This window comes from Phaenicophaeus curvirostris, chromosome 2, assembly GCF_032191515.1.
Source record: "Phaenicophaeus curvirostris isolate KB17595 chromosome 2, BPBGC_Pcur_1.0, whole genome shotgun sequence".
Classification (NCBI taxonomy): Eukaryota; Metazoa; Chordata; class Aves; order Cuculiformes; family Cuculidae; genus Phaenicophaeus; species Phaenicophaeus curvirostris.
In genome coordinates, this window is record NC_091393.1 from 116,113,083 (window position 1) to 116,140,778 (window position 27,696).

General features: G+C 44.8%; 1 protein-coding gene across 2 annotated transcripts in view; it reads right to left on the reverse strand.

Moving 5' to 3' along the window:
* Window positions 1-1,437: 1,437 nt before the first annotated feature.
* The window catches only part of GRHL1 (grainyhead like transcription factor 1), a 45,045-nt gene continuing 18,786 nt past the window's right edge, over window positions 1,438-27,696 (reverse strand). For both annotated transcript variants that reach the window (XM_069850512.1, XM_069850511.1), the window contains exons 9-16: window positions 19,741-19,899; window positions 12,914-13,001; window positions 10,391-10,530; window positions 8,981-9,018; window positions 8,790-8,878; window positions 6,896-6,981; window positions 5,057-5,121; window positions 1,438-3,741 (exon numbers count right to left, since the gene is read on the reverse strand). In XM_069850512.1, coding sequence (XP_069706613.1) covers window positions 3,627-3,741; window positions 5,057-5,121; window positions 6,896-6,981; window positions 8,790-8,878; window positions 8,981-9,018; window positions 10,391-10,530; window positions 12,914-13,001; window positions 19,741-19,899 — 780 coding nt within the window. In that variant the 3' untranslated portion in view covers window positions 1,438-3,626. The remainder of the gene's footprint in view (window positions 3,742-5,056; window positions 5,122-6,895; window positions 6,982-8,789; window positions 8,879-8,980; window positions 9,019-10,390; window positions 10,531-12,913; window positions 13,002-19,740; window positions 19,900-27,696) is intronic.

Consider the following 27,696-nt stretch of genomic DNA (forward strand, 5'->3'; position numbering starts at 1 on the left):
GTCCCTCAGCACCTCATCCACCTGTCCCTTAAACACCTCCAGGGAAGGTGACTCAACCACCTCCCTGGGCAGCCTCTGCCAGTGCCCAATGACCCTCTCCATGAAAAATTTTTTCCTAATGTCCAGCCTGAACCTCCCCTGGTGGAGCTTGAGGCCATTCCCTCTTGTCCTGTCCCCCATCACTTGGGAGAAGAGGCCAGCACCCTCCTCTCCACAACTTCCTCCTTTTGTTCAACCTCCAGCAGACAGCATCAGGCATCATCGACACGCTACACATCCGAGCTTACCAAGAGCATTTTGGTTTTGTTTTGCTGCTAAATGAAAGTGTCCTGTTAAAGCACATTGCGACACGGCTTCCCCATCTTCAAAAAAGAATGAGGTCTTTTGAAATCAAGCGGGGGAGGAGAAAAGGACTAACCAACTCTTATGTGGGAATAACAGCAAAGCTGACACTCTGATTTTCTTTCTGCAAAGAAGAGAAACTAGTAAACAACCCTGTCAAAGTCAAAATAAAGAGGAAGGGCAGATGGGTTTACCAGATAAAAAACTCATCATTAGAAATGAACATATAAAATTTAATAGCTTGGTTTAAAATACATTTTCAATTAAAAAACAGCAGGCAAACCAGAAAAAAAATCAGTTTCATAAAACATACATGACATTGCTGCTACTGTTATAAGACCCGTGTCCCAAAATATCTTAAGAGTGGAAAACAATTGTCAAATTTAGTTCACATACTTCATTAAGCAGTAAAAAGAAATAACATTCATGTCAATCCTACCTCTATGGAGACTCTAAATCTACTTCCCTGACCCTAGACTGAGTTTCTGTAATAAAACTTCCATTTTCAATAAAAATGTGTAAATATATACGTATTCTATATATCAAGTTTAAAAAAAGATTCCCTTGCCATAGTAACATTATTCCCGTGACTGATGAAGGGAAGCCCAAGCGGTGGGTTGGTGTTGGCTGGGTAAGAGTCCTGTGGCTGCTCTGCTCTGCAGGCGATGGAGTCCTGTGCGGTGTGGGATGTGTCGGCTGAGTCTCTTCGACACTGTGCTGTGCATCCGCTTCTCTCCGTCAGCTTCAAGCCCACGGGCTCTGTCCACACGCTCGGTCATGGATGCATCATCCAGAGTTTGCTCAACTCCAGCCACAGAGCGAAGAGGGGAGCACATTGTGCCCAGAGCATTGGCAAGCCTCCGTGGGGCCCATCAGTGGAGGAGGAGGAGGAAGGAAGGGTGAATGGAACAGTCTATGAACCAGCTCGATTCCAGAATACGATATTTCATATAAACCATTAAAAAAAGTATGGTGAGGAGGGGTCACCTAAGTCTCAGCACCAAGGAAAGTCAACTATACCCGTGACAGTCCAGAGAAACCTTTGCACAGCCTGGATCTGAGGAAACTCTACCGCCTCCATGGGCAACCTGCTCGTCTCACTAGAGAAAAATGCCTCAACGCTTAACCTGAATTTCTGCAATTTATGCCCCCTACTTCTTGTTGTGCTTGCGATGGACTGGAAGAACACTTCCATGTGTTGGGAGGCTGCTCCTCTTGACCTTGCCTTCCAAAGATGACCCCTCAACAGGCAAGTCATCCAGCCCCTCCTCCTCAGAAGAGGCTGAAGGACCAGGCAGTCTGGCCACTCTGGGACATCTGATAGGACCAGGCTCTCCTGGCAGAGCCGGGCTCAGCACAGGGCATGGTGCTCCTGCCAAGGCCTCAGCAATGCCAAGTAGAGCAAAAGGCGGGTCTCCTATTTCTTGCAGGCCATGCTCCTGCTTATCAACTCAACACGGCATTCATCTTCCTCTTCCAACCAGCAGCATGACACAGCTGAACACACAGTTATGATGTGTTAAGTAGAATTGTTAATCATTAAGTAGGATCATATCCTATTTTTCCAGGCTATTTCTCCAGCCTATCCAGATGGACCTTCACGTCCTAGGTAAGGCACATGCAGCTCTTCGCAGCTTTGTGCTGTTTCTTTATCTATTTTATTATCCAGATCCCTAACAACAGCACTAAGTGATGCTGGACCTGATACTCATACTCATCTGCTCACTCTGTAATGCAGGTTTTTGCCTTAGAGCATTGTGCTGCCTCTTAAATGTTTCTCACTTACTACTATCCAGAGTGTGCCTTTCCTTCATAAGCACGTGCACAAAATAAGTAAATAACTGTACAATCTACTGCAAAGCAGTATTTTTTGGAGATGTTTGGCACTCCCAGCTGGGGCTAGGCTCAGGATGCCTGCTATCAGCTCCCTCTTTGGTCCCACCACCTCAGCAGTGGGTCAACACCTAGGAATGTACATACACCAGGAATGCTTAACCTGCTAGCAGCCTCTAGTTCCTGCAACCGCTTGGCCTTCTGTGCTAGGACGCCACTTTCCTTTCTCAAAAGCCTTGCCTGTGCACTTCCAGTTGTCAGCATCCTAGGACCTGGCAAGCTGGCTCTGGCCCTTGGGTTCATCCAGCCTGAGATGCTGTTCAGGTAGCATCCAGCTGAGACTTAAGTACTCTGCTACAGAAAAGAACCCACTCACCAGATGACCTTCTTCCTGACTCCCCAGAAGTAAGATTTCAAGGAAACTACAAGTGCTTAGCTCCTCTGGGGAGGCAGCTCTCAGACTTGGCCCAAATCGCCTCCCAGAGCAGCAGTGTGCAACGTTTTCAGGGCTCAAACTGGCAGTTCATCACAGAAGCCAGGACTGCTGTTGCCTCACTGTGCAGGAGGGTTAAGGAGAGAGCTGGTACCTTTTTCCTTCCATGTAGGAAGATCCATGTTGAACAAGCAGGTCTCTCGTGCCTTCTATGAACGTACAAACGTGTGCTCACCTTTGGTGCATGTTAAGGGTTTGTCCATTTTTAAATAGCTATGTTAAATATCTGTTTTCTCTGTATATGGCATCCTTTTAGATGGGCTTCATTGCATATATTCACGGTATATACAGAACACCATATTTTATATATTATATATCACTCGTATATACACATTTACAAACCTTCAAAAAATATATTGCACTTATATACAATATAGCTTCATCTGATGAGAGTTCACACATTTACTAAGGCGAGTTCTTCATAAGCAAGGCAGTTTTACATTTCCCCCCCCAAAATGACACAAGTGATTTCAACAGTCTGCCCTGTTCAAGAGTAAACATTATAAAGACTTTTCTCCAACCTGCACACAATTCCTACTAGTACCAATTACTAGTTTTGCAGCTCTACTTAGCAGAAAACAGTCCAATAAAACGGTATTCACTGATAACGGGCTCAAATATGGTTACTGAACAGATAAATAAGATATCACCACTCTAAAAGGCCACCTTCCAGGGGTTTTCCCCTCCCGTATTTACTAGTGGTTTATACACACTCTCTATTTAATCACCTATCTTTGCTCACTCATTTCAAGTGCAAATAAGGTCACGAGCATGAAAATGTTCTTTGGAATGAACAGAAAAAAACCTGTATTAAGCAAAAACACTGCTCTGCTCCCCAGAACAAATCAACATCTGGCTTTCTTCTGGAGAAAGTGATTAGTGTTTTGCCCAGCATCCTAAATTATGGGAAAATGTTCACTTGAGACCTTTGTTTAAAATCCACAGAGGACCCATGACCTTAGATCTCAGTGAGAGTGAGCTTGTAAGATCCTCCAACTTCTTCAATCTGTAACTGGAAGGTATCTTCATTAGAATAGTGTTTCACGATGTTATCGTCCATGTTGACCAGAATTCTGGAAAAAATAGAATAAGTCGGGGAGATATTACAGATCTGAATGCCACGGACAGCAAAGATGCCCTCAAAGCTCAGAGAGGCTGAACTGTCCAGCTCTAACACAAGACCCCAGTTCATCTGTCTCCGTCCCACTGCTTCCTACAGCAGATCTAGCTTTTCTTATCCAAACCTGCCATCAAGGCTGGCAGTCGTGCTTCTAATCTGAATGAAAGGGTTAACTCTGGCCTCGGGATCAGGGCAGGAGGAAGATCTTGGAACAGGCAGAAATATTCCTGAAGCTGCAGGTTCTGAACTGGTTTGTTTGATAGCTACAAACAATCAGCACAAAACCATACAGAGGTCGAAGGGAAGAAAAGACTGATGCTTGGCTGCTTCCAGTCACAAACCTGTGTGTTTGTGTGTGTATAGCACACATGCATGTGAGTGTACGTGGGCACACACAAAACCATCCTTAGTGGTGGTTTAGCTACCATCAGTTTGAAGCTTCGGCAGTTGTTCTGCTGCAGTAATTCTTCTACGAAAGCATAACTCTTGGAACTACATTCCAAAAGTGATTAAAGGACATTTTTCCAGCCAGAGAGGCTTTGGGGAAGGGGCTAAGACATCAAAGTGACTTTAGAGGAAAAAAAAAAAAAATTACTGAGAGATTAGAAAGAATAAAACCCAAGAAAATTGCAGAGATTAGAAGCCAAAACAAAAGAACATGTTTTCAGGAATTCAATTATTTATGTAACAAAACACTAAAAAAGACCATGGAGTGTGGCCTCTGTGGGGAATGAGTACTTTGCAAGTAAAGTTCTCTTCAATTTAGCACATGAAAAGAGAACCAAATTCGGTAGTTGTAGCCAAATGTGGACACAGCGAGTTCAGTTAACCTCTGGTGCAATTTAGCATGGATTAAAGTAGGTTCTTCATCACTGCGAGTCTTTAAATAAACTGAGCTCTTCCTCCTCTGACAGGTTCCTGCTCCTGCAGAGTAGTTGGACTAGATGACCTGTAAAGGTTCCTTCCAATCCAAAGCATCCCACGATTCCATAACCAACTCCGGTTCAAACAGCATCTAACTCAGAGAGGTCTGTGACTTGTATTTACCCAGGAAGTCAGACTACATATTTTTACAGGACTCTTCCAGCCTCCTGCTCTACGAATGTCATTGGAATGGGATTAATATGTAATGTGCACACACATGCGCATCTGCAAATGATATTTGCATACGTGCAGTGCATGGAGGAATTATAAAGCAAATTTGTCTACAGGTTTGAAATAAAAGGAGTTCAAATTCTGAGAGAGTTGCTGCACAGGTAAATACTCACCCTTTTTTACATTTTTTGAAGATTTTTCCTATTTTGTCAAAAGGAACCTCATACTTGTCAGATATCTAAAACGAAACACAGAAAGCACTGGTGAAGCAAGTAGACTGCTGGCATTGTCTTTCACTTCCATTTTACAGAAAGGAACAAAAAAAAGGTCTGCAGATCAAAACAACCACTTTGTCCCATAAAGGCAGGACTAAATCCTGAACCATATCATAGCTGACAGATAAGAACCTTTCCTTTGCAGTCTGTGAACTGTCCTAAAATTTTAATAGTTCTAAACTTGGCAAATGACTTCTCATACAGCAACCCCTTGCCACCGCATCAAAAAGACCATGCATTAAAAAAACACCCCACGCCCTGCTTCTCGCGTTCTCTGGGCTCTCTGTTCTCTCAGCATATCAAAAAACATTTTAGAATTCAGCATCAGAGGGATCAGGTGAGAAACAGTCATCACAGTGGCTGGCACTGGAAGAAAATAGCAACAGAGTAAATACCTCTGCTGCTAAGGACATGAGCTGATCAGAAATGTCCCTCTCACCCAGCAGAGTGACCTCAGTGTGAAACCACAGCCGCTAACCATGGCACTTCATCATACAAACCTCCCAAAAGTCACAATGTCCGTAACCTAAGCCTGGTTTACTTTGGCAAATCACCCTGTCACACCAACAGCAAGTAACAACTCAATACACCGTTTCAGGATGCACAAGCATCCTGGGGTTTCCTCCAAGCCACAGCTGTGAGCTCTTGGTTCCTTGCTTTAAGAAGTTCAAGCAAAACAAAGGCACGGCTTCACTTCAGGACCACAGAGTAAGGGAGGACTTCATAGCCTTCACCGTCCCTCACCATTAGCCCCCATCTCCAGCCTCCCTCTGCTGCCAAAGCCCCACAACCAGGCGACAGCCTCAGGTTACACGACTGTCTCCGTGTCCCAAAGCCAGTGCCAAGACCTGGCTGTGCAGCCCCAAGGCCTCCGCCCTCCGAGCGTCGACATAGCATTAGTCACAGAAAGAGGCAGCCAGAAATGTCAGTTTTGAGCCTGTGCCAAACATTACACCATTCCTCAGAGTTAAGCTCTATATTTCCTTTGCAGCACTGCAGCAGCAGGGGTAGTGGAAGGCTATTTTGGATGCCAGCTACTAGAGCAATTTCACACATGTGTCCATAGATATATAAAAGTCTTCAAGCACACTCAGAAGCTGGGACTTGGAGCTCTTCACAGGCAGGTTACAAAGGGGGAAAGGAGGCCCTCAAACAAGGCTTTGAAAAGGCTGAAATAAACCCAAGCCACTAAACACATTCTGGAAATCAGTCCCTCTCCCAATGAAAACACTATCTCTGACACAAGGGACATAATATACATGAAATATGAGTCTGTTGACCATTTTTTGACAAACCTGGGAAAAGATCCACACCAGTTGCTTCTGCAGCTTGGACAAAGCTAAGCCTGCACAAGAAGCAAGCCTAGAAGGCTCTCTCACCAGCAGCGCCTGTCATTTTGGGACTATCTCAGGTATCCGGTCATTAAGATTGACACCTGGACTTCCAGAAAGGCTGAAAAACACTTTCTTACACCCAGACCCCACAGATGTGGGGCAAGGGAAGCTTCCTGAAGTCCCTTAATAATGAATTAAAGCAGTATTTACATTAACTTCCATTTTATTGAAAGGAAATCAACCTTATGCTTATTATCCAGAAGAGCAGGAATATGTGGACGCAAACTGCGACTGAAAGTCTTTCTCCAGTGATCGTCCAGTGTATGAGAACTGGATAGCAAGGGACTACGCTTGCTGTTTCTCAAACTGGAGGCAGGGACTATAAAACAGCCTTATTACTTACCGCTTCCATTAGACCTTTCAGAGACGGTGTCTTTAACATTAGCGCATCAAAGACTTCCTCCGATTCTTTTCGGACATACAGCAACACTGAAAAGCAAATCGGAAAAAGGAATTCACTGCACAATTGGTCCTCAGAAATGATCTGTATGTAATAGTGGCTAAGTACAGAGTAATACACATTGAGGATCTTATGAAGAGATACACATACATACACTCAATATACATTGCATCAGACCATGCATAGCTAGGTTAGCTCAAAACATACTTTTTGCACACAAAAATACCACGTGTTCAATTATCATTATTGTTGAAATGCCTCTAAATTTTTCTCCATTTGCTGTTTTCACTATCATTTGAAAAATAACATTATATATGAAACACAGAAAGGTGGAACACAAAACACAGCTCTGAAACTCATAGTTATCTACATCTCACAGGTCATGTGCCATAAGACTTTGCACAATAAAACGTTTTGACAGATGCTACCACAGCAGGTGAAGCCATCGCAGCCGCCTCCTCATTTTTAAATGACTTATTTGTACAGTCCTCTGCTCCTCCTACATCTTCTCATCTCTCTTCCTACCCCTTGCCATGTTTCAGTAATACTCATACCACCCCAGCTGACACACAATGAAGACTTAGTCTCTCTTAGTCCCTCTTGCTAGGAGGGGAACGAAAGAGCCAGAAATGCAATCACGTAAAGCATCCCTAGCGTTCTCAAGCTAGCAGAGAGTCATTATATGTAACATCAGCCTCATTAAAAACTGCATTAAGGCTGAGGAATAAGCCATGAGAGCAAGAAAACTTGGACTTTAACAGCTTTGCTATCTTTAATCCATCTTCTAATGACTAGGTATTACAGCCTGGATTGTTTACAAGGGTTCAGCAGCCACAGAGCTTTGACACACCTGCAACATGGAACAATTACTGGCATATCTAATGGAACAAGGTGAACTCAGGACAGCACAGCACCTTGACGGATTTCCTCTGTTTTAGCAGAGGAAAGACCATAGAGGCTTAAAGAAAGACCATAAGTTTTAAAAATGAAGACAGCACACACTCTCAGGTACAGCACAGGTTGGATGATGCACCAGCCAAAGGAGAGAGCATCCCATAGGCCTCATTTTATGTCATACAGCAAAAAAAAACCCAAGAAGTCTAATCTCCTTTTATAAAATCCATCCCTCCTTACTAGTTTATCCATACTACAGAAGTGCAGCCCCATTAAGGTCAGACTTGCCAGACTTCACCTTCGCCACATCACAAGTTTAATCCTCCTCTTTTAATCCTTTAAACTTTGTAATGGTCCTTCAACACAGAACTGTCATCAGGCAGGTAATCGCTACACCATCTCCAAAGGGACCTCTCATCTCCTTCCACAACACCACAGCAACACCCAATCTCACATCAAATTGGAAAGGCTGACAACAGGTTGAAAATAAGCAGAATATTCTCTCGGTTTGGCTGAGCAGTCCATTTTTCCAGCTCCATGAGAGAGGCAACAGTTTTGTACTCAAAACCAGATCTTGGCATTCATTTCTTGAAGTCCTAGAGGAGACTTCCAAGCATTTTGTAGTAGATTGTGATCAACTCTCTCCCCTAGTCCACCAAGGAGATTGGTAAGCTGCTCACCTCCTCCTAGTCTCTTTCCTTAAGGGTTCTGAGTCAATTAGTGTCAGAGTAGTAGAAAAAAACCCAGAAATCCTGATATTATGAGAGATTTGCAGAGCTGAAATACATCCTGATGTACAAACTCTTTCTACTACTACTCAAAACCAAAAACATCGGGCTAAAGTATACTCCAAAATAAATTAAAGCAACTCTTTAACCTCAGATGCATCTCTATCATGATGGACAAGTACTTCAGTAACTCAGTCTCTGAATGAAGAAAATACCTCTTTTTGGTTCTTCTATTCTGGCCATCTTATTGGGAGTAGCAATAAAGTCCTCTTCGCCAATATAGGCCCCTCTCTTCAGGTTGGAGCTGTCATTGACAGGGCAAAAAATTAGCAGCATGACAATTACAGGGACTTACCCCTCTGTCTGAGGGCCAGACCTCAGCAGGGTGAAGCAGCACAGCTCTTACCTTTCACCCTCCAGTTCTTCTGAAGCAACAGGAAGGACCTTTTAAAACAAAGGAGAAATTTTCATGACACACAAATGAAAACATACACTGAATTAGCCAGCTAGCAAGAACATTATGTGGTACTCGGTCCTCGGCAAACACTACAAAGGGCTCTGAATGCTACAAAACAGTTGCATAAGGACAGACCCACTCGCTGGTGTGACATTGTCTTGTCAGCAACGCTCTCCCCATCCTAATTCCTATCCGTTAAAAGCAACTTATCAATACCTTTGCTTGCTTGTTTGTGTTAAAGAGTCGCTGACGTGGAACAATGCTGCTGCGTGCAGCATGACCAGAGGTCCAACAGCATCAGGCTAAAGGAGAGGGAAGCCCTGAGTCCATGGCAGATGGAGTTACCAGCTCACTTGTAAGCACATCAGTGCAGAACATAAGAGAAACCCAAGGGTGTTGAGCAAGGAGCCAGCCACAACCACACAACTAGAAGATACTTTGGTCCAAGCAATAAACATTTGCCTTCATTTTAATACATGATCAATACTTGCGTTTAGGACTGTAAAAGTTTTATTCAGAACTAGAATTTATTTCTTATTATCTTTTAACATTGCATCAAATGACACTTTGACTCAATCTTATCATCTTTACCTCTTTTCATAAAGAGAAATTAAAGGATCTCAAATGAGAGAGATGGGAATATACAAGACCTAACCAGCTTCCTATCTAACTGGCATAAAGTCTTCTGACGAAACTCAGCTCCAGAGCCTTCACAAGAAAACATGCGGAAAAGTCAGCCTTACAGATACAACTTTATTCTCCATCCCTTTTAGGAGTTTGAGCAACACTGTTAAAAAGTAAGATCTGAATTCCATTAGAGCCTGCCAGAACTCCCAGGACAAGAAAGTTCAAGATTTTGAAACTTGGTTGCACTCTGATTGTTTTCCCTTCCAGTTTCCTGCCAGCTAGGACTTTCCAGGAACGCTGAGGCAGGGCACTCTGGCAGCACATCACAGAGCTGACACACTTGTCAGTTCCATAGAACGGCTTTCCACCTTGCAGCAGCAGGCTGGAGGAGCCCAAAGTCGACATCAGCGCACCAGGAACCCAACGGGCTTTACAAGAGAAAACCAGCCTGTAGTTCATTCAATGAACTCTCGGCTAGAGATGCTGTGGAAAAAACCTTTCAAGTTCATGGAAACAGGAGTTCATAGGAAAATAATTTAATCAGAAAACATCCCCAGTTAACTCCAGACAATGTGACTAGGAGCAACATCTCTTGCTCACATGAGACTCAGCCTATATCAGTTTACAGCACCCGTGCAGATAGTCTGGCACGTATACATGAACACACAGCATCCAGGCTTTTTGAAAACATCCCATAATCCCCATATCCCCAGACCCATGAGCTTTACTTACGTGAGCACCACGCTGAAGATTTGCAAAGTGAACATCAGGAATGAAAAGGACTGGCTGAGTGTCTAAATCCATGAAGGGCTTGAAGATGGTGATGTCTGTACGTTTGTGTGAGGGAAGCATCGGCACTTTGACATCAGAAACTGTAGGGAGACCAAAGATTGGAAGAGGATAGTGAAGACACTGATGGGGCTATGGGTCTCCTACATCATTTAAGAGGCACATACGCTGTTGAACACAGGTACTCTGCAGTCAGAGTCAGAGGGAGAAGCCCCAGTGGTGGAGTTTGAATCTGGGTTATCTGCCTCTCAGATGAGGGTCTGGACCCTGAGGAAATAGATTGTTTCATGGAGTTGTACAAGTTTGCTCTCTCCCTCCAAGTCAACCGCTTGGCTTTGCTTAGATATTGAATTGGGCTGGAGAATAGTCTGGCTGCTCACCCCAACAGAGGAATCTACGTCTTCCATGTGCCAAGCAAACTATCCAAACAGAGGGAAAAAACTAATCCACATTCCCCTTTGTCCCTCTCCGTTCCCTCAAAAAGTTGTTAGATTTCCTATACCAGGAAGGCAGAAAGAAGACAGACAACTCATGACCTGCATGGTTCCAGTTGGGAACCTCTCAAAGACAGCACCACAGAAACACTAAGACACTGCATAGGTGCTACAAATACCATTTGTGGCAAGATCACAGAATTATAGAATGGTTTGGGTTGGAAGGGACCTTAAAGATCATCTAGTTGCAACCCCACCGCCATGGGCAGGGACACCTCTCACCAGTGCCCAAGGTCCCATCCAACCTGGCTTTGAACACTTCCAAGGAGGGGTCAGCCACAATTTCCCTGGGCAACCTGTTCCGATGGCTCACCATGCTCATCATGAAGAAGACACTATGTTTAGAGCTACATTTTGATTCCACGCTTTGAAAGTTTATATTTTTGTTAGTCTCATTGTTCATCCTGGTCACCTAAAGCTGCCAGACCCCAGTTCACCCCCAACCAGGACCAGCACTGTTTCCCACAGAGAGCTTTGGCTTTCATGACACGCCAGCTGATGTGACACAAGCCACCAAGCACAGACTTCATCCACAAAGACCCACCTCAACTTCAGATACATTCATGGCAAACTGACCCCAACTGAAGACTTCATTTTACATTGCAAAATATCGCAATTTTGGGTCAAACCAACCGCAAACAAAACACTTCACTTCTCATGTCTCCTGTGGAAAACAGACTTTTTCCTTGCAAAACTCTAAAAATAACTTTGACCAAAAGCCACAAATTATTTCTGCTGCTGACGAGTCCATGCGCAGATGGCATTTGTGATCCCGGAGGTGGGTATAACAGCTGATGTCTTAAAGCAACCAAAATCTTCCCACACTAGAACTAAACAGCAATGGATTGTACTTTCCAGGAAAATAAAGGTCACATCAGGCTAATCCCAAGCCAAGGGAATTTGTATTAGAAAGCAGCTTCTGTAGAATCCTAAGATCCTGGAAACCTGTGCTGAAACTGCACTTTCCAGCCATTACACAAAGGGCTGCAAACAGTAATCTTTGGGGGCCATTGGGGTTACTAACGTGAAATGCTAACAGCATGCTAAACATACCTCTCATGATGTACTTTGGTGGAAAACAAAACAAAACAAAACAAAACAAAAACCCAGCCCTTTCTGCACCTGCCCTTGAGCAAATGGATTCCCTTGTAGCATTATCTTCTTCTGAAGCTGCTCCAGCAGCCTGTTCCTGCTGCGTCAGGAAAATCCTGCCCAGCAAGCTGCGAGGTGTGTGCTTGTTGAACCAGTTGGACTGTTAATAGCACACGGCTCTGACAAGCACAGCAAGGGAGAGAACACATCAGTCTCGTGCAAAGCAAGAACAGGGAGACAGATTTTCCTCTAAGTTGCTGGTAAGTAGCCATCCAAACAGGACCTGTTGCAGTCACCTTCAGCAGTTAAAGGAAAGATGCTCAGCAGGAAGAAGCTCCACAGCCTTTACATACTACAAGTGCTGAGGCTCTCGATCTGCAGAAACAACTTCTATTGAAATTATTTACTAAGGATCACTTTGCTACAGAAGAGTGAGTCGGAGGCTGCAGGTCGGAGGCTCAGTCCTAAGGTTGCCGCCGCCTTGCTGCACAGTTGCAAACACACCTTTAACATAAGTTAAAGACTAAGTTTAGGATCAAGCTGGAAATATTTGGAACAGCTCCAGTTCTCACTGCCACCTGGAGCTCCAGTGCACAGACCAAAATTCACACCCTCACCCTATCATTTTAACTGCTAAATCCCATACCTTATGGAACACACAGCAGCACCCTGTCTTGGAGACAAAGAACTATGTAGAAGTGAAGTCCTAAGTGATTTAGTGTGTTGCAAAACAGAATTAATGACTCCATATGCAACTGCTTAAAACAAACACTATTCCATAGGGGATAAAAATTGACTTAGAAGAGCTCTACCACACAAGTTATTTGTAACCAAAATAAGATCTAATATTTAAAATACCGATGAAGTAATTTCTACTTACAGGCATTCAACTGAGAGCTGGGATCAGTGCACTTGCCTTTTCTTTTGCTCTGCTTTCGTTCTTCATCCCTGATCTTCCTCTCTGCTCCCTGCCAGACAAGAGATTGAGGGAAGTGGGAGAGAGAGAGAAGGTATTTTTAGGTTTTTTGCGTTTTTTTCAGCAGCAGAGACAGGAACAGCGATTCTTCCAGAGTTGTGTTTGTGGAGGGCAGCTCCACAGTCCTCAAGCTGTAGGTTTGCCACAACATCCCAACTTTGAGATCTGTTTACTTTTGAGTCCTGTCATCTCACAAAATCCAACAATCATATCCGAGATGCAACCACTTGCTTTTCTTTCAGGTCAGATGGGGATACCATGACACAAGACACTCACAGCTATAACAGCTCTATGAAGTGTGAAGTTAAAATACATCTGAAGCGTTCAAAACAATAAGAAATTCCAAGTTCCTTCAGTTTGAGAGTTCATCATCTATAAAAATCAAGACACAATTGGATCACCCAGTGCAAGGTACCTTCCAGCACACTGCATGTGGAGCTGGCAGCAGTTACATCAGCCTTCACTGCTCTCAAGCTGAAGATGTGTATAATTTTAAAGCAGGCAGCACTACTCTTTTTATCAGGGCCAGGTTATAATGGAATCCCCAGAGCATCATATTTTCTGCAAGGCGCACACAGCTATGATAGAGAGAAATGGAGGGAAGAAGCTTTGTATTAGAATCATGTTCATTCTCCAGCTCTGTGCAGACCTCACATGTGACTGTGGGTTAAGTCAGCGATGTCACATTGCCAGCTGCATGAAGTGATAAGCCCACAGTAGATCCTCAATGCTAAATCCTGGTACTAGCACTAGAATAGTGCCCAAACTGGTATACACAAGTTCTACCTGTCTCCCAAAACCCTCCTGCAAAGCAGAGTAAAAGGTAACAGTTATCTGACCACAGGAAGACATTATTTCTCATTCCCACCCCTGCAAAGCTGCCAAAACACACCCACAGCCTTGCACAGGTGCTGAAGTAAGACTAGATCAGCAAATGAGCTGTCAAAAAAGCATGTGGCGACGGGGTGGGAAATGGTGACTGAAGTAAAACATGGGAGGAAGGCAACAGCCCTCCCAGTAAATCAATAACCTACAGGTGACAGGATGCCTGCTAGGTAGCAGTGGGCACTCTGTGCTAGCAATACAAAGGAAAATTAGCCTAGGTATTTGATGGGCATTAACGCGTATCGCCTCTTCTCCCACCGTGTAGCAGGGACACAGGCAGCTTCAGGCAGCTGCAGTGAAAAAGAATATAAAATTACTAGTCAAGACACAGGCATTGCCAGCTTTGCCTGACCCCATAAAGCTGATACAGCCCGCTAGAGTACAGACACCCCACCTAAACCTCAGCATAGCCAGATCTGCAAGCCCCCTGCAACTTCCCTTACCAGAACAGTCACAACATCTCAGCTTGGCAGCAACAAAGTTCAGATTTGAATTCCAGCCTTGTTTTTTTTACCTTTCACATGGAAATAATAAAGATCTGCTACTGAAACGCTGTGTTACGGAACAGCACCTGCTTCCTCGTGGGGAATGTGCTAATCCATCAAAAGCAAGCATTTTGCGAAAAACTCTGCCCTGCCCTACCTAAAGCCAGAATTGTGCTTGAAAGTCACTTGTTCCAGACTACAAAGGCCCAAGTATCTCAACTCCTCCACAAAAAAAATAAAGTCACATCTTGACTTTTCATGTCAGGGCTTTTCTGCCTTGCCAGCAGAGCTCAGAGACAGCCAGGATAGATACTGGTAATCCTGTATTCCATAATTATGGGATAAATAAGCTTGTAAGAAAGAGCTTTTCCCAACTTCATCACCTAGAGAACATCCTAGAGTCTGAAAAACAAGGTTTCGTGCTCTTGTTTGTGTGTTAAAGGCTGCAGGGCTTCTTTGTCGTTCTTTCCCTCAGAATCTCCAGTCCAGTAACAGACTCTTGGGCTGAGAAAGGGAAGCAGCATCTTGGGGAGAGCTGCCATCCCTTCCTCCCTCAGAGAAATGTGATCTGTTTGAAAGATACAGGGAGAGGACGCTCTTCTGCTGCCCTGTAGCCCCAGTGGCCAGGCTGCCAGGGGAAGAGCTACAAAAATGATCAGAGGGATGAAACAACTCTCCTGTGAGGAAAGGCTGAGAGAGTTGACATTGGTCAGTTTGGAGAAGAGAAGGCTCTGAGGACACTTCATTGAGGCCTTCAAGCACTCACAAACCATTTGGTGATTCCGTGAACGTGCAACAGAAGGAACAGCCTTCATGTTGCTGCCCTTCCCAATCAATATTACCCCTAGCCACTTTGCACCATTTCTCTCCTTCCAATAAGATCCAAGTTGCTCCTTCCTGCCAATCCATAAAAACCTTTCCGTAGCACTGCCCATCACGTAACAGCAGGTCCCAGAGGAAAAGAGTACCTATAGCCTGAAAAATCCCGTATTTAATCTTCCCTCCATGTGGGTGCTTAGCTGAGGCACCATTTACAGCAGAGAAGGTCTTCTCCCTCTGGGCCAGGTCACCTTTCTTTGCATGCTCAAATACTGCTGGGCCAAGCCTGAACGAAGTTTGTGCTGTAACATGCCACAGGATGACACCATTACACCCACACTGCTTTACTCGTGGCTTGAAACCACACAGAATTAGATGAAAACCATCTCTGAGGACTCCTTTTCTACAGACAAAGCACAAAGGGGAAGACAACAACACATGAGGAACGGCTGAGAGAGCTGGGGGTGTTTAGCCTGGAGAAGAGGAGGCTGAGGGGAGACCTCATTGCTCTCTACAACTACCTGAAACGAAGTTGTGGAGAGGAGGGTGATGGCCTCTTCTCCCAAGTGACAGGGGACAGGATGAGAGGGAATGGCCTCAAGCTCTGTCAGGGGAGGTTTAGGCTGAACATTAGGAAAAAAAATTTCACAGAAAGGGTCATTGGGCACTGGAACAGGCTGCCCAGGGAGGTGGTTGAGTCACCTTCCTTGGAGGTGTTTAAGGGACGGGTGGACAAGGCACTGAGGGACATGGTTTAGTGATTGATAGGAATGGTTGGACTCAATGATCCGGTGGGTCTCTTCCAACCTGCTGATTCTATGATTCTATGATCCTATGAAACTCAGAGGCAGCTGCCAAACACTAGAAATGAGTATCAGCAGCTTTCCCTTCCACCCCAAGCATGGGAACTCTCCTCCTTTACTCCTTCCCTGTGCAAAGGCCATCACACACCATTAACTAAACTGACCTTCCACAGGCATATCTATCGATTTGTACACAAGAAAAGAGACAGTGGAGGGTTGCCGTGCCAGCACCTGGGGTCAAAGGCAGTTCAGGCGTGCAAAGTAAGCACAAAGGAACAGAGGGAGCCTACCCAGAGCTGTCCCTGTCAGGTGGCCACAGCACAGAATCATTTAGTGCTGTTTTTCTCCAACAGATCTCCACGCTATAGATGTGGCCCTCCACAAAGAAAACACGGAGAACAGCCCTTTTACAGGTGAGAGCAGCCACACGAGGACAAACACATTAAGGGCTGCAATACGTGTGGGCACTATAGTAATGACAGTCCTGTAAACATTCAAGACCAGCTGACTGATTACCCAAGATATAGAGCCAGACAGAAAATAGGTGCTTTTTCTGAAATGCCAGTGCTCTTAACGAAGCCTGGAGAAAGCGGTCAGCGCTGGGGTCTGGGAGGGTACTGGGTTTCCATGGCAAGGTTTTCATAGAGACAAGACTACAGGGTGAGTTCCATGAAAAAAATCCAGCAGCTTTCCCTCTGTCTGACAGAGCCCGTACCAGTCGGCTCCAAGATAGACCTGTCGCTGGCTCAGGCGGAGCCCATCAGCAATAGTCGTAGCATCTCTGGGATAACATTTAAGTGGAAAAAACTACAGTTCAACAGCAGTGAGGAGAGAGATGTGAGAATGTGCAAGAGAAACAGCTTTGCAGACACCAAAGTTGCTGAACAAATTGGGGAGAGGGTGCTGCAGGCACTGGAGCAGGGATTCCCCTGCAGCCCATGGTGAAGACCATGGTGAGGCAGGCTGTCCACCTCCAAGCCCATGGAGGTGTACAATGGAGCAGATATCTACCTGCGGCTCATGGAGGACACCGCACCAGAGCCAGCAGATACGCCTGAAGGAGGCTGTGACCCCTTGGGAAGCCCGCATTGGAGCAGGCTCCTGGCAGGACCATGGGAGTCCCCTGAAGGACTCCATCTCGTGCAAAGGACCCATGCCCGGAGCAGTTTGTGAACAACTGTAGCCCACGGAAAGGACTCACATTGAAGAGGTTCATGGAAGACTCTTGTGGGAGGGACACCACAGTGGAGCAGGGGAGGAGAATGAGAGGGGCAGCAGAGACAACATGTGATGAACTGACCACAACCCCCCTTCCCCATCCACCTGCACTGCTCAGGAGGAGAAGGGACAAAAATATTTGGAATCAAGTTGAGCCTGGAAATAATGGAGGTGTGGGGAGAAGGTGTTTTAAGATTTGGTTTTATCTCTTACTACCCTATTTTGATTGGAAATAAATTAAATTCACCTCCCCCAAGTCAAAACTGTTTTGCATGTGATGTTAATTGCTGAATTATCTCCCTGTCCTCGTTTCAGCCCACACGCTTTTCATTACATCTTTTCTCCTCTGTCCAGCTGAAGAGGGGAGTGATAGAACGGCATGGTGGGCAGCCAAGATAAATGCACCACAATGAATCACTGCCTGCAGCTGCCAGGACACAGGTCTGCTCACAGGGGTGCTCACCTAGCGCCTCCAACAAGCGTTTGAGTACAGCTTGATTCAGCATGATGACAAACAGTACTCAGCTCTGCCCCAGCCCTCACTGCCAGACCCAGACTGGATCTGAAAGGCAGCAAACTTCAACGCTGTTTCTATAAGTGCAAACTGCAGAATCTTCAAGCACCACCCTCATGTGGGCTGCATGTTCACAGAACAAACAATAGTCAAGTTAAGTACAGAAAAGTAATCTTTTCTCTTTCCTTTCATCTTTCAATTCAGGTACAATCTGCAAAGTATCTGGAGGAATAAAGCAGGAGAAAAGGTCAAAATCCCAAAGGAAAATAAAAGATAAACTGGCATTACTGTTCTACTAGATTTCCTGAAATTTATGGTGTAGACTCAAACGGCTTCCTTTAAGCCATGCACTGACTATGCAACTGCCCTTTTATTAGCTGATTTGTCTTTTTAGCAGTGACACAAGCCTGTCAGTAATTTCAGCTCAGTGTCAGTAACTGACTGGACAACCTGTGAGTTAAAGACCCCTCCTTCCCTGCAGCAAGTCTGTATTCACTGGTACTGGAGAATACACACAAGACTCACAGATAATGAAAGAGCTTTAGACAACATGCTGGCCTCTTTTTTTTTTTCTTTTAAAATGAAACAAAGAAAAAGCCCGAGGAAAGCCCATGAAACCCAAGCCTCTTGGGCTTACTGGCAAGTCTTTAAGGTAGCTCTGGAGAGCACTTCTTAACTCCCTGGTAAATTCTTTGCAGAAATCATCCCAACAGGAGCCACCTCAGGAGCATAATGAAGATGACTAAGTAGCTTTACGTTGGCAGGCAGCTTCTCCCAGCTGTGCAAGAAAACACAGAGGAGCCTATGGACAATACAACATGGCAGGATCAGTCCATGGGATGCTACAGCAGAGACAGGCTGCAGAAGGCTCCATACATTTTGAGAGGCAAGCGCAGGCAGAGTGATGTCTCCTCAGATGAATCTCTGTGGCAGTGTCCTGAGGGATGACAAGGGAACACCAGACCATATGGTGTGTGCAACTGGTGCAAAGCTAGGACAGGGCTCAAGAGTGGGGGTCACAAGATGATCTCAGAGCTGCAGCTGCACAGAGGGGTATTTGAGAGTCCATGTGATGAAGGTGCAGTCCAGATGCAAAGAATGAGAGGCCCTAATCAAGTAGGATGCCAGCAGAACGGAACGCTGGGGTGGTTCAGTGATCAAAAGAGGGACGGGAGCAGCACTCACTCAGCCTAGAAATATCTTGGTCACTCTGGAAATAGTAACATAGCACATTACTTGCTCAGGTCCTTCTAACGACTGATACGAACAGGTTATAAAGATCAGGTTATAAAGATCGGGAAAATGTCCTTTCTTTGCAAACTCAGCTAAGCTTTTACAAGTGCTTTCAGCCATAAACACAGCTCCTGCTGTGTTTCTTTCACAGCTTCAGGTAAACAGTGGCTTTAGGAAATGCATTAAGTATCTCCGCGTTAAATGCATTAGGTACAGCAGTCAAATTACAGCACCCATCCAGCTCGTAAATTGGCTTCCTTACACTGCTGGATCTCACAGGGGCACAATGAAAACAGCAACATTTTCTATCCGGATGTGCAAACTGGGCGTTTTTTAATAACAAATGGCAGTAGGAACGCACAAAGACATTTTAAAGGACCAATACAACATAGCTTAGGCAAAAGGGGAAGCCTCAACTTGCTCAAATCGATTGCAATGATTTCTCCTACTGAAGGCACTCTGCAGGACTTCCCAGTACCTGGAGTACCCCCAAGTCAGCCTTCTGCCACTGACTGACCTTTCTCCAAAGTCAGTGGCTCAGGAACACTTCTCAGTGCTCAAGCATTTTGAGAGCAGCAAATTTATCTGAGGTCATCACAACATTTATGAGCCAAGCAGGAGGAGCTGGCATTTTTTCCTAGCAAAGGCTGAACACAGGCAGGAGTTTTAAGTGAGCCAAAATAGTAAGTGGCAGAACTATAAAAGGGAAAAAAAGCTCTTGAGCCATGAAACAGCCTTTCCCAAAGTGCCACTGGCACACTGACCCAACCTTACCTTATCACAGAAGACTTTAATCTGGCAGTAGGCTCTGTGGACAGGCTTGTTACTCCTGTTATTGTAGCTGTAGGTGTCAATCTGAAGATTCAGGGGCAGGCCTTTAACTCCCTTCTGAGAGGAGAAATCCGTGCTGAGGCAGTTCACAGAAATGAAAACCTGCAGAAGACAAAAGCAGCAGCAGTCAGTAGTGATGCCCAGACCCCTGGTTGGCCACTGAGCACAAGGCTATATGGTGAGGGCTGAGATCTAAGTGCTGGGACAAACAGGACCTTCTGTCTTCTGAGACACCAGGTAAAATTGCTAGGAAGCGGTATGATATTGTTATTTCTTTATATAAGCCATTATAGGATACAAAGACACTTTGTCCAGAATGAATTTTAACAAACTCACTAAACTTTCTGAAGACTCCACCCATCTTCCCCAGATATTCCCTCCCCATCAAGAGATCTCAAATGTCATCATCAAACTCTCAGCAACAGGAATCGTCCAACACCCAGTCTTCACCGGCCAAAGTTTTATCATTTTGCTAAGAACACAAACATGCTTTGAAAAATCTATCCTGCTTTGGGCAAGTTAAAACTAAGCTTTCCACGAGTTTTACATAAGCTGCTGTGAGCACAACTTATTCTTGAAACTACTTGGGAGTTTTCGTGGGTTTTTTTGTGAAAGCTTTTAAAAAATATTAGGCAACATTATCTTTAAAGATAGGAATTTTAGCCTAAAGAAGAGGAGGCTAGGGGGAGACCTTATCATGGTCTACAATTATCTGAATGGAAGTTGTAGACAGGTGAGCACTGGTCTCTTCTCCCAGGTGACAGGTGATAGGATGAGAGGGAATGGCCTCAAGTTGCATCAGGGGAGGTTGAGGTTGGACATTAGGAAAAATTTCTTCACTGAAAGGGTTACCAAGCTCTGGGAGAGGCTGCCCAGGGAGGTGGTTGAGTCACTATCCCTGGAGGTGTTTAAAGGACTAGCAGATGAAGTGCTTAGGGATACGATTTAGTGGTGGACAGGTACGGTTGGGTTTGATGGTCTCAAAGGTCTTTTCCAATATAGTGATTCTATGAATAATGGAAGAGTTTGTGGGCTTCACACTTAAGCAGATGAGCATCTTGAATATTCCCCAGTAAGACCCACAAAATACCCCGTTAATGTTCAGATCAAAAAGGATAGAGTAATATTTTCATTATTCTAATAAAAAACTGAATTATGGAAAAAATGACTTGGGAGTGATTTTTCAACTAATTTCACTTTCATAATTGCCTTAAAAAAAGCCCAAACACAAACCCATAACCAGAGAACAAGTCCAATACTGCTTAACAGAAGGAAAAAAACATTGTCACATGGTAACGAACAGACAGACCAGAGTACTTTGTGTCCAGACCACGGGTTTGCTGTGTGCCAGGCTTTCCTCCAGACACAATGCTCATTATTGATCTATTTCTGAAGAAGCTGCAATGATTCATTACCGAGAATTTATAGGCTACCAAGAGCTGCAGTGGTTACTCTCCTCTCTGCCTCAAACACAAAGCCAGGAACTCACTGCTAAAAATAAATCAAAGTCTTGAAAGTCCGAAGCATTCTGCCAGAGATTTTGCAGGAATACGGTCCCACTACCTGATTGCTCACTTATTGTGCTACTACCACAAAGCACCGGTCTGAGGTCTCTGCAGTGAGTTAGTGCCACCTCCCGGAGTTGTCCCAGTGTTGCAAAGTCTCAAGACAGGTTTTGAAAGGCTTAGGGGTTGGGGTGGGATTTGTGGGTTTGCAGAGCGCTTCTCTCAGGCTTCTTTGCACGGGTTCTGCAGCCTCCTTGACTAGTTTTAACAAAAGAGGGGAAGTGAAAATGTAATAACTACCACAAGATTAGGGATACAAGCTCTTTTTTTTACCTCATATATAACAGAGCAGTATAAAAAGCCTAGGGGAAAATAGCAGTATAGATAAGTGTCTTCACTTGTAATAACTTGTCTGAATGTTCGAGATTCACACGCAACTTCTTGCAGCCCCTGTGAGCCCCAGCTGCCCCAGAGCAGGGACACAGCTCCCTTCCCTGGTGCACATGGGGTCCCACAGAGCTGGCAACACATCGCTAAGTCCCACTTGTGGAAAGGGACATCGAGCTGTGTGAAAGAAAATCTAACTCACACCAGTGTGGTGCTGGCAGGTCCCCAAGCCCAGGCACCCCCACTGCTTGTTCTGTGGCAGCCCAAGCCAGGATGACACGCAGGGACAGCAGCTCTGAAGGCAGCCCAGCGCTCAATGCCTGCTCACATCTCAGCATCCCAAACCCGTGTTGTGCCAAGAGGAATTTTTTTTTTCCCCCAAAGTGCTAAACGCCTCTCAAATCACCGGCAGGAAAATTATTTTAAACTAAGTTCTTCTCAGTCTTCCCCAGACTAACCCAAATAATGGCTTTGCTAGCTTTTATCCACGCTCCCCTTCCCTTTTTGCTGCCTGTGACTTTACAAGGTGATTTTGCTTACAGAGCCTGCACGCCCCAGGGGAAAGCTTCAAGGAGTTTGCAGAGCTTCTTTCACCCACTTGGAGCCAGGTAATCAGATGTATGTGTGGCCTGAATAATTGTGTTCCCTGGGCAGCGGTTTTGTTTTTTAAAAGAGCCTCAACTCTGGTGTTGGCATATTTTTACATTTTAAATTTTAATTATAAATTTATTTACCCACACCGAACGTTCGCACGCAAGTCTCGTTGCTGTATGAAGAAATAACTGGATTCTGTACGAACACACCCAAGCAGCCACGGCCAGCAGGCCCTCCACAGCCTCAAAATTTCTGTGAAATCCTTCATTTGAGTTTCACACTACTGGATATCAGCAGTCTCAAGACACAGCATCAGCCACCAGTTCCCTGGCAATGGGGGGGTCAATTCTCTTCTGTGAATTGAGGTCTATGTTTGCAGCTTTCATTGCTTTCCAGCCACGTAAAGCCAAGCAGCACACGGGGCTGAAGGTAGAAGGGTTGGTCTCTGCATGACAGATTCATGCTACTACAGCGGAGCTGCACGAGTATCCCATGGGAATTCGGGATTGCCTGAGAGATGACAAAGATTATCCTCCTACTTTAGAGTCTCCTCATTTGATTAGCTTTGGCTTTAAGCAGCTGACTTCATTTTCATGCCATTTAAGTCTTCAGGACTCTGCACAGGAGATGAAAACTAAAACCTAATCACTTTTCTGAAGCGACAGAGAGCTGGTCTGTCTTCTCCAGTTCATGCAAAGCCCTTTCAGTTCAAAAGCATCACCTACTTCCCCCTACTCATCCTGTTAACTCCTATTTTCAAGCAACTTCACGTTACCTCAATTTCCACAGAAAGAGTTTTAGTGAACAGCTTTTCTGCTTTGGGCTAAAACAGTTTCAGCCAGGCACTTTTTGTTCAGGAAGATTTGACTTGTGTTCGAAAAGAAACGTAAGGCCAAGTGACTGTGCCAGCTACATCCCCACCCCAAAATTGCCAGAAGAAAGAAAAACTTAACCACAGAAGTTGCTCTGCGTCTTCAGCCTGCTGAGCAAGATTCCTTTTCATGTGTCCAACCTATTTTTCTAAGGGCAGTTCCGCATTCTCAGCTATATTAAGATTTGTTGTTACTTTTAAAAAAAACATTTTCATCTCACCTCCCAAGATTCAACATAAAGACAGCACTTAAAAATAGAGCATGGTCAAGCCTGAGCACTTACAAACATGAGTCAAGCCCTCAAAAGTTACGCAGATTTTCCTTAAAACTGAGATTTCTGGACGGATTAGAAACCTGTTCTCAAGTTATTTCACTTGCTTAGCAGTTAAGCCTTTATCTATATTTGAATCATATTTCCAGGCTTTTCTTTCCAACCAAAGCCAGGTTTTATTTTCCTTTTCTTTTTCTGTTGATTTTTTTCATGCCTTATTATTTATAATGAAAGCTGAGATTCTCTTCAAGACAAATGGCTCCGTGATGGCGGGGTTTAAGGTGAAATACCAAACAAAACCCACGAGCTGGTATGAGCTGCTAACCTCCCATGCCTGACACGAACCCCAACACGCAACAGACCCTCCTCCACTCAACACCAGGTTGGGCTTCCTGCAGCCTTTGGGGTAGACGAGCCGCAGCCCAGCCGCACGCAACAAAAGACTGAAGGCAGAAGGATGAAAGCACCTCCTCCGGGATCACACTGGAAGACAGCGTGGGAAGAAGCCAGACCTCATGACTTCCCGATCTGCTTTAACTGCCTGACCACTCACGCCCCTCCTTGTCTAACTTGGGAGAAACATGCTGTGCCTACGTTCAAATCGACGAGAAACAAATCTTCCATTTAAATAATGCAGAAAGAAAAAATTAATCCAGCAGCTCTGCTTCGTGCCCTCAAGGAAGGGCAACAGAGACAGCCAAGTTCTTTCCACACAGCACCTTTTTCTAACAAGATCTGCCTTTCAAACAAACCAGGAAAACCAGGCGTAATTAAAGGGCAATCTAAGTGCTGCAGGAACCTCACTGTCAGCAAGATGAAAGATCCCTTTTTTAAATGAAGGCTTGCGTACCCACATCTCCTCTTCTCAGTTTATCTTGGACGCCGTGCTCTTTTGTCACACAAAAAGCACCAGCAATTTTGATTATTCCAAAGGCTACACATGCAGCAGCTTTAGATGAAATGTCACCTTACGCAGCCTCTTCTGACTCACTGCAAAGCAAAGTTGAAAAGGAACAAAATGTAGGTACATGTCAACCATGTCCGGGGTTACCATAGGTAATGGCAAGTAACTCTGATGAGTATTAGCACACCACAAGCTCTGGCCAGTCCCCAGCAAACACAGGCATGGGTAAGAACATAATGACCATGTAACAGTTCTCCCCATCGTGCAAAAATTCTTGTACATCCTTCTGGATAAGATCCTCCACAGCTGGGCTTGGGACTATTCCAGTCTGCTCACCTGGCTCCACATGGCTTTCATTTAAATAGAAGACAGGTAAATTGAATTCATCTCCTCCGATTTATGCTCCATTAGATTTTTATACCCAGAAGAAGATATAATGCAATAATACAAGTTCACTGGGTATTTCTTTCTCTACTGAGAATTGCTGAATTCATAAATTAGTACTTTTCTAGCTCTAGTAGGCAAGTCTCTCATTTTAATGTTATATTCAACTTAAAATTGTCAGGATGCTTTTGATTTGGATTATTGTGTTTGCTACAGAGTTCAGAACCTACAACACAACAACTATGGGACAGGTTTAAACTGTGACAAGCTTCTTTCCAGGGAACGCAGTTGCATACTGTTTTTCTTGACTTTGGCTTAATAATTTCAGTGCTTTGCCCAAGACACAGTCGGCAAAGGTATTTTTGTGTGTTCTGGGATCATTTCCCCAGCACGTGTTCCTGTAGTCAGTGGCTGGGGAGGGCAGCAGTCACAGCACAGCTGACTTGATCTATGTGTTATTTTCACTGTTTGCAGGACAAAGGGTCAGAGAAACCCTCAACCAAATGACAGAAAGAGGAGCCATTCGGCTACAACAGCAGATTGAAAACCAGAGGAACAAGTAAGGTCAAGGATCCACCAGACCTAAATAAAAGGACTTGGGTAAGGACCAGAGGACACAAACCAACTCCCCCTACTTGTACAGACCCCCTTGCAGAACCAAGATGTGCACCACCCAGCACTAAGGAGCAGGAATCTACACTGCTATTGCCCAAACCAGGACACAAGCCACTCCCCACTCGGCTGCCAGTAGGAATTCTGGGAATGTCAACGCAAACCCCAGCAGCCCCCAGGTTGCTTGGTCTCCCACAGATATGTGTGAAGCTCAGGGGTATGCAGCCATGTGGTCACAGGACTCCTTGCTGGCTAGCTGAAGGAGCAGCCCTAGGCCCAAATTCCACAAACAACTCATTTATCAGCCCTCCACCAAAGAAAAATTACCCGGAAGCTCAGAGGTTGTTATTTAAGTGCTGATGGCTGAAAGCATGTGATTTCTCTAAAGGCTTGGACAAATATAAACATAAAAGGGAAAAATGAAGGGTGTTTTCTAAAGATTTGTCCACATGGATGTGTACAAAATAGGCCTTAACATGCTTCATCTGTGCTAGCAGGTGGCTGGGTGCAAATGACCTCCAGCCCAAAAGCCTTACAAATTACACCATCTCAGCTCCAAGCCCTTCGAGAGGCAGCGCCGTCAGCCCGGGCACCGCGTTGAGCTGAGGTAGCTACGTGGCTTCCAGGATCGGTGCTGGGTCATGGCCAGGAAGCTCAGAGTGCAAGCAGGGCAAGAACGAGTCTGCCTGTACACATCCGTGAAGGCACGTCCTAAGAAAGCAGTGCTGGGAAAACTGTTCTGCCTTTAAAAGATGGGAAAAAAAAAAAAGCTTGGTACAGATCACCTGAGAGGAGGCTGATCCTGCTACTCTCACATTTGTTTCTTCACCTCCCACATGTGCCACAGGTTTTGCATCAGCAAGGGGGTGAGCCAGGAAAGAGATAAAAAAGTTGGGCAACTCATGCACCTGTGGGCTCCCCAGCCGCCTCCTGCCTTTGGGATCGGACGCTCCAAATAAGGCTTGTCTGGCAGATGTACGATAGGGCCGCATCCGTTCCAGCTCCGCTCAGCCAGACCCAGCACCATCCTGCTCACAGCCCCGAGAAGTTAGTTTGCATTCAAACCTACCAAGCCCAATGTGGGTGACTGACACGAAACGTATCACGGGTCCCACACCACGTCAAGGAATGCCGAGTGGGAAACACGGAAAAGAGAACATCCTCCTAGCAGGTTCACTCCGTGAACAAAGAAATGAATAGTAATGAAAGGAAAATACATATTCCTGCTTTAAAGAGCAATGTTGATTGTTATTCCAATCTGTTCTGAGGCAAGGAAGTACAGGAACGTCTCTTCTCACAACACATGGGAAACCCAGGGATGGAAGTTCCCAGTCCTATTGATGCTTCGTCCCAGCCCGTGCTCTGATAAGAGAATCGTGCAGGGCCAGGTGTCAGCTTTTGTTGGGTTGGTTGGAAAAAAATAAAAGCAGCCGTTTGGCAAAAGAAAAGACAATATGTAGGAAAAAAACCCAAAAACCAAAACACAACAAACCCCTCCCTCAAACAGAAAACTCAACTCACCCACCAAGTAAAAACCCACCAAGTAACCTCAACAAAAACCTCCAAAACCAACATGAAAAAACATAACAATAAAAAAAACTCAACAGAAAACTGAAAGAATTCTATATACAAAGGTACGGAAATAGCTGTAAAGGAAGTTTTGCCATCAGGTATGAAAGGAATGGACGAAAAGAGAAAAAAAAAAGCACCTCCCAGCTTCCTCTATAGAAGAGCTAACTTCAGAAGACAACACATTGTGTGCTCCATAGTTGCCTAGAAGACTAGAAGGATAGTGGAGTTTGAGACGCCAAGTTCTGAAGAAAAACTGTGATTTGAAGACCTGCTTCTTATTTGCAATGCTTAAAATCAAGAGCAAGGCATGCCTGCTTTTAAGAAAACCCAGGACAGCATAGGGAGAACTCTGTTAAGAAGCAGGTAAGCAATATTTGCTATGAGTTTCCTATGTCACTGCTCCGAAGGCTGTGTGCATTTGTGCCTCAAAGAACTTGTGGTCTGCAGCCTTGGCTTCAAACCAATCTCTTTCCTTTAAGTATGTTTGACTCATCACATTTCATAGTTTCATTTCCAACTAGCCAAACCTGTACCTCCTCAATGCTGTTGAAGGTGGCAACACCTTCTTTAATGAGGCATATGACTGCTGTTTCATTACAAAGGCATCCATATAAATGCATGCAATATTCATCAATCAAAAAAACTGAAATTCCTCCTACAGCGAACACGGGATTATGCTAGAATACATTCCGAGAATAAAACAGTAGGGTACACCCCAGTCTTACATCAAGTTGTAGCAAGAGATCCATCCTCTCCAAGAACTGAACTCATTTGAACAAAAAAATCCTGTCCAAGAAC